This window comes from Rhagoletis zephyria, unplaced genomic scaffold (genome assembly GCF_001687245.7).
Source record: "Rhagoletis zephyria isolate East Lansing unplaced genomic scaffold, Rhagoletis_zephyria_1.1 Rzeph_scaffold_04614, whole genome shotgun sequence".
Classification (NCBI taxonomy): domain Eukaryota; kingdom Metazoa; phylum Arthropoda; class Insecta; order Diptera; family Tephritidae; genus Rhagoletis; species Rhagoletis zephyria.
Window position 1 is genome coordinate 5,110 of NW_016161697.1, and position 7,970 is coordinate 13,079.

Below are 7,970 nucleotides of genomic sequence, written 5' to 3' on the forward strand. Positions count from 1 at the left end.
AAAAGTATGGTAGCGAGGACTCCCACAAATAAATATGCTACTATTTTATTACTTACATAATGATCACTTTTTCGAAGAATAAATTTTTTAATAAGCTTATCAGCTTACAAAATTACTTATTTCACAGAAGTTGCTTGCATTGCGCCATAAAAAAGTTAGCGTTGTTGCTTGAATGGTTAACCGTTGTAATGATCTCTTCTATTTATACCTTGTAGGGAAAGAAATAGGGTTGCCAGATTTTGAAACGGAGAAAGGAGTACATTTATATTTTGGATAGAAAAAAAGCAGTACATGACATAGAAAAGGAGTAACATTTTTTTTTTTTTTTTTTGTGCAATTTATTGTTCCAAATTACCATTAATTAGGTACAAACAAACAAAGATATCTTAGAAATCTTTTTCAAAGCAACAATAAATGTGAAAAATAAATAACTATATGGGTTGGCTTTCTAATGGGACGATTATTAAAGAGATGGTGATCGAAGGGGGAGTGGACGTGGCACCTTTTCCGACCTTTTTGGAGAGGGCATGAACCGCCATTGACAAAAATGTTACTCCCGACCACCTAGGGCCCCTACGGGACCCCTTAGAAAAATTGCCAAGAAATGTTAAATAATAAATAATAAAAAATAGAAAAAATATTTTTTATTATGCTATCAATAAAATGTCCAAAATGTAGTTAGCTACAAGTTAGTTTACATCTAATGCAGAGGAAACCGATGATCACTATTTTGCGGGTATCGCCCTTCAAAAGTATGTAGTTAGTTACGTCCAAAGGAAATAGTTAATTAATAGTTAACACTAGTCGACTGCTAGTTAGTTAATACTTACCTACAAACGAGTCCCATTTCCTGCAGGGTAATTCTAGTTGGATACAAATCTTCTAAACATAGTACAAAATAAACCCGATATTTTTTAACCTGCTAACACTGAAAACAACTCAATGGATACAAAACCAAATTACGGATGACATTCCTTACGCAATACGGTCTCAACATAGATTTCCAAATAGCTCTCTAGGTCGCGCCAGGGTCCAGATATTTCAAAAACCCGTATTTATGGTCCCGTTTTCTTCAAACTTTAAACGAATATTACTGTTACGATAGGTATTAATTTTGCAAAACACTAAGCCGTCAGGTGGCGCTAAAGTCTAGACATTAAGAAAATTCATATTTATGTACCGATTTTGTTCAAGTCTAGTATGCATACATAATACCCTTTGATAAAAAAAAATTTTGTAAAAAAATATTTCTCAGCGAGGAATAATCTGAACTCCAAAAAAAAAACATTTGAGGTCGAAGAAGGGCACTTTAAGGCGAAATTTTTACCAATATTCGAAAAAATCTATTTTCGATTATAGAAGTTATAGAAATTGGCCAACAATGGCAATTTTCACACTTTTAAATTAGAATACCTCAAAATCCTGACGTGATTGAGCAGTTCTGCGGCCAGATTTGGATTAAGCGCATTAAGCGCAACCTTCGGAATGTGATTTACGCCTATTTTAGAAAACGCATTATCTTCACTTTTGTATAAAGAACAAGGTTTCATTGCGAAATTGTCATTAAATGACAACTTAAAAAGGATACAATATTTACACCTCAATGTTTTTTTTTTGGTGAAATATGTTTTTTTACATTCCTTATCGAAAAAAAGAAGACACCTATTTTTTATTTCGTCATGATATTCGAAAATCTCAAAAAAAAAACTTCTCGAAATTTTTAACTCACGGAGAAGTATCTTTTTTTTAATTGTTTGCAATTAATAAACTATTTGTCGAAGAAAATCAGTTAAGGTATCAAAATGTGCGTAATTATCTCGGCTTTCCACGAAAGTGTGAGACAGATTAAAATAAAAAAATATGAATTTTTTATTTTTTTTTATTTATTTTTTTATTATAAATTTGAGAACGGAAACACCAAAACTGTAGAAGTTACGATTTTTTTCATACCTGCTACATAAAGTGTATACTAAAGCTACATTCGTAGACCACTTCAACACTTGTATAACGAAACAGACGATAATATGATTAGGCAGTTCAGGGCTAGATGGAATGAGTTAACCAGTTGCAAAACTGAGAAAATTATGTGCGAAAACGACGGAAGCAACTATACTCGCTTCTTGTTACAGTCGGACTGCTTACGTGACATATCCTAGTGGCTGCTCATACACTAAAAATTAGTATCACTAGCGTGGACAGCTGCCGGAAGTGTCGCGAGCGGCAGACCAGAGAAACCTTGCCCACGCTACACTTTACCAGCTTGCGTGATTGATAGGTACCAAAATAAAAGTGACATTCAAGTTTTCTAATATAGATCATAAATATATTTACACTAAATATATACAGATATGTATGGCCATAAATATCTACATAAGTAACTATTAACTAAGTGGCATGCAAACGTTTTAATCCGGCATTTTTGACTTCTTTTGATAACTTTGAAAGTGATTAAAGTATAGTTTAAAATTCGGTTTTAGTTAGATTTTTTCAACATAGCATACATTCACCGATGCTGAATATCAATATATAAAGATACACATAAGTATGTATGCATTTATTAATTTATAAACGAATATAAATTAAAAATTCGTTTTTTATTTCAAGACACAACCGCCTTAAATTGAGCTCTCACTTGGCATTTTCAAGAGCGTGCATTTAAGTACGCCATCATCTACAGACGCCTTAGAATATTCCATTTATTCATACGCGACATTGGCATATAACGGTAAACATCTTCTTCGGGTAAGCGATCCTGGCGTCCATCCTCAGGTTCAGCTGTATTTGGTGCTTGTGTTGTAATTGGTGCTTCCGTTGTAGTTGGTGCTTGTGTTGTAATTGGTGCCTGTGTTGTAATTGGTGCTTGCGTTGCAGGAGTTGCCTGAGTTGGTATTGTTGTTTGTGGTGGTACCCATGTGCCTTGCAAACAATTGTTCAAATTCGTTGCACTAGTCGAAAGGCTGTCAATGTAGACATTTCTTGCATCAGCTTTACAAACTCGTTCATCATCGTAGATGCGTTGATACAGAATGGTCAAATTGTTGAGAACTCTTTCCGAACTCGAAGCAATTGTAAGCAATTCTCTAGCTTCAACACTCGACTGTGTGTGTGTACGTTGTAGTTGAGGGAAGAAAACAGAATATGCAAAATAAAAATTAATGTTCGATAAAAAAAGTGAATGAGAAAAAATTTTCAGAGAATTATCTATATATGTATGTACATAGGCTGATAACCAAATTTGAATGATTAGAAATTTCAATAAATGAAATGTAGTAAATTACATATATTTGGTTTTTAATTTTCTGGTCAATTCTTTTATCTTATCTACTTTACTCTGTAATAGGAAAAAATGTTTGCCCGTCTGCTGTAAGTTTTTGGTCGTGTCTACTAGGAGGTATTCAAAATATAGAATTTTTAAATTTATTTTATAGAGATTTATTATACGGCGTCATTAACTACAGTTTCAATATTAAATAGGAATTCAACAATTTAGTACTTAATATGAAAAAAGTTCATCAAAATCTTAACGCTCTATTAAAAAAAAAAAAACACGGCGTACATTATTTAGAGGATGCGGCCGTGGCTGAATGGTTAGAGGTGCATATGACCACTCCGTAGGACGTGTGTCCGCACCCTGGTCCAATCAACTTCTAAACTAGAAAAGATTTTCTAACAGCCGTCGCACCTCTGCAGGCAATGGCCAACCTCCGCGTGTATTTCTGCCATGAAAAAGCTTCTCATAAAATCTATTTGCCCTTCGGGGGCTGTAAGTATCTCCGTTTGTGTAAGAACATCAAGAATATAGGTACCAAATGAAAGAAAAAACATATACTTTTTTCATAAACAAAATATTGCAATTTTTCAACGATAATCAAACACAAAATTTTAAAACGATATTTTCCATACCCATTTGTCCTTATGTACTAAAAAGCTTATATTTTTTAGTTCTACATAATTTTCTATTTTATTTTGTACCCAGATTGCTATTCTACATTCCACTGCCTATTTTAAATAATTTTTTTAATTTGTTATATTTTTGAAGAGAGAAAAACTATATAGGAAGTTTTATTATATTTCGCCCATAGTTTCGCGAATATACATATTTTTTTGTGTGTAAAATTAACTCCCGCACGGTGTTACTATTAAATTCTTAATGTTTTTTTTCGATTCATGACACGGTTGGTCACTTCATAGCAGCAACGATCAGGAGTACTCCATGGGTTCTATATAAAATCTAGCGTTTAGAGGACAAAGCTCAAAGTCTAAAACAGACACAATCAAAAGTCTGGTGGCGTGGGAGCTTTTTATAGAAGGTACATTTATGGAAGCGCAAAGATTAAAATATCTCTCTGGCCATGGCTGGTAGCTCCCCATGTCCACCACTATAGTATTTTGTTATTGAAACTATCTGCTGAAACCGACTAAGGTCCTACCTCACCTCCGGGCCAACTATTTTTGAGGCACGCTCGTTTATGTACGATTTATAAGAAAAAAAATATTGGCAAGTAGAAAAAGGAAAAAATTAAATAAACTGGATAAGTTCGCTTACCACGAGCACTAAACCGTCAGCTGAAATGAGCAGATGGATTTTCAGGCACAGAAATTAGCTAGCAATCTTGAACTGAGCCAGAGTAAGTCTTTCAAAGATTTTCTTAGTCATTCTTTCAGAAATCAAAGCGACCATCAGGCTCTCTTCAATATTTTTGTTTCGCTATAATAGATCTTTCTTTAGATCTTATTGTGCAAATTGTTTTGATTACAAAATGAAATGAAATGAAATAAGATGATCGCCCCAAGCTATAAAAGATACAACTCAACTGGGCAGCAAGCCACTAGGTATTAAGCCGCTCATAAAAGACTGCGTTTCCACTTGCTCCAGATCAGCCAACTCTGGGCGATAGAACTACACACATCTACTATCTGACTGTTTGGTGTTGGACCGACAAAAGCATTTCATCTACAGCCCATCCGGTTAGTAGAAGAAAAAAACCATCATTAAGCATTCGCTGGCAAATCGTATGCCGAGATTAAAGAATTCATCATATGAGCATAAAAGATCTTCTAGCTCGAAGTATTCCTTTTCATATTACGCCCAAAAGTCTTAGCTAACTAACTAACTACATACGATCTTCACGAGCATTGATTTGAGAGCACACCGAAATTTTATCCAAGTCATACAAATAATGTACTAAAGACCAGAACCGATTAAAAGTGCAATTGTCGGAACTAGCTTTCGAGCGAAATTGAACTATAAATATAAATTTAAAAATAACTTTACTTTAGCGGTATCTATCGAGTCCCACTATAAAGGAGAACCTTCCCAGCCGACAAAATGAAAAGCGTTTTAAATTAATACTTTAAGCACAGGCCTTATCTAATAAGAAACTTTATAATTTGAAACTGTATGGGAGACCTGGTGTAGCATTTCTACTGAATTTCCGTCCATTTCACACAATAAAGTGGTAAAGAATGCTCTATCATATCAAAGGATTAAAAAGAAGAGCAACTGAATGTAGAATTTCTGGTTGTGTTTGAGCTATATGCGTAATAATTATCGCAGTATCTCAATTTTGTTGCTTTCTTGAAGCCCAGTCGCTGATGCTCAACTAAAAATCTACTGAAAAGCTGCAGAAATTGCGCGAGCAAAAATTTGTATGTTGCATTTTATTTGCTAGTGATTGTTAAACTTGTTTTTCCTCGAGCGCTTGATATAATACATATACAAAATTGCCTCAATTTGCGCATAGAATGTAATGCTCATCAAAAAAAAGTACCAATGCCTGCATTAATTACTGTTCTAATACGCCCTCTTTTCAGATGTACCTACATATATCCTTAGTACCGTGCTAAAAAATGTTGAGGGTTTTGCCTTTCTGACAAAGATAAAATGGCCACTTTGGCTGTGCTTAACTGTCTCGTAAATCTGAAAGGTCAATTTTCTCCTCCACTTCAACTCGCACTTAGTCATTTTCACATTCTCAGCTAATGATTTCTACTTTCACTCGACGAAAATTCTCTGCACAAAACTTACCGCATTATTGTAACAGCTAAAGAACTCCAAACCATCATCGAGCGACTCACATCCGCTAAGCGCCCCACAAACTTCTTGACCGCTAGCAATTAGCTCGCTACGCTCCTGTGCACTTTGCTCCGACAACAGTCGCTTTGCATCAGTGGTTGCATTCACACATCTTGTATATTCCGTATCGTATGTTTCGGTAATGCCAGCCTGGTCGCTCTTATACCAATCGAAACAAGTATTGATATCCACGAGTGTTGCTCTCGCGCTGGGCCCCTCACCATTCATTGTGTTCACCATTTGCCGCATAACCATTAATTGTTGGTCCAACAGCGGCTGCAAGTCCGAAAGGGCATTGGCCAAGCTAGTGCTGACGCAGCATACGAACAATAAGGAAAGTAATAATTTTGCAGACATTTTGCACTTTTTGCTATAGCTATATATATATATATATATATATATTTTTTTTAATTTTAAGTTTAGTCAAGCGGTTTTCCTTTCAACACTTAACACTTTCTATGCTGCTCTCGCTTACTACTGCTTTACTACTACTGTTCATTCAGCGCCTTCAGCCTCAGCATTTATATCGATCGCACGACTTTCTGATAACACTTCCGAAATATTGATTATCTTTTAATTTACTTTTTATCAGTTTCTTCGTTTTTAACTAGTGAAATTTCGGATACTTAAAAAATAGAGAGCGGAGCTTTTTTTAAACGTTTTTGCGTGTAATGAAAGAAGCACTCTTTCGATACATTGTCACAACCAGTGATCGGACTTCTACCACATTGTGGTAGATCTGCCACTTTTTTGAGCATCTACCACATCTACCACACAAGGTCTGAAATCTACCACATATTCGCGTTTTTGAGTAGTTTTATTTTTGCTCGACATAATTCTCTTAATTTTAAGAGCAAAAATTGTCCAGCACTAAACACTAACAACAGGCATAATGGGAGAATAAAATAAACCGTAAAATAGTAAATTTTTTCAATATTCAATTATTCAATTAATAGCGAAAATGNGTAAACACTAACAACAGGCAGAATGGGAGAATAAAATAAACCGAAAAATAGTAAATTTTTTCAATATTCAATTATTCAATTAATAGCGAAAATGTTAAAAAAACGGCGATTTTTGTGAAAGTATTACAAAATTTCAGTACATCTAAAGTTTCTAAGGCGTTGTTTACTTTTACTTGAGAATTGTCAAAATCGGCAAATTCCAAGTGTTCCATTTGTTCGCTACATCGTGATGTGATGAAAAGAAAAGCTGACAGCACTCCGCAACGTTGCAGAAATCTTTCAAAATATGTTCAAAAAGTATCTTGATATGGAAGGAACTGCACTGTCAAGGAAAAAATTGCCAAAACTCAACGGAATTTTTAGACACTTCAATCTTGCACTTCATTATACTAAAATTAATTTTTTTTTAGATTCAATTAAAATGTTTGCAATTTAGGTGAAACCTTGCAGAATATTTTTAATTTTTGTACAAAGTTTGATCCAAAACCTGAGATCTACCACATTTTTTTCCAGATTCTACCACACAAATTTTTTTAAGTCCGATCACTGGTCTCAACGCATGCGATGACGGTCAGCATATATGTATGTACGTGCGTCATGAATGCAAAGTGCCATCATTTTTTGCATAATAATAAATTGATTTTATCACTGATGATAAGTTATAAGCGACTGTCATAAGCCATAAACTGTTGTCAAGTTAGTTGTAGCCTGCTTTTTGAAGGCCACTTATGACAATGGTGTTGATGCGTGACACCCTCTAGTTTTTACAAACACACATTTACAAATCACTGTAGTCAAAACTTAATTAGATTGATGTTAATAAAATATTTAAATTAGCAAGAGACCAGATGAGCCTGGTCTTTGAATTTGTATATGTTTATTTTAAACTTTTTAGTGGAAAGTGCGGAAAATGTAGCAAATCCTGTTCC

At 34.5% G+C, this 7,970-nt stretch overlaps 1 protein-coding gene across 1 annotated transcript; it reads right to left on the reverse strand.

The window, feature by feature from the left end:
* Positions 1-2,364: 2,364 nt before the first annotated feature.
* LOC108370970 (uncharacterized) lies at positions 2,365-6,433 on the reverse strand. The gene is made up of 2 exons (XM_017626431.1): positions 6,029-6,433; positions 2,365-3,097 (listed from the first exon to the last, which is right to left on the reverse strand). The coding sequence occupies exons 1-2, from the start codon at positions 6,431-6,433 to the stop codon at positions 2,672-2,674; spliced, it is 831 nt and encodes a 276-aa protein (XP_017481920.1). The 3' UTR covers positions 2,365-2,671.
* Positions 6,434-7,970: the final 1,537 nt, after the last annotated feature.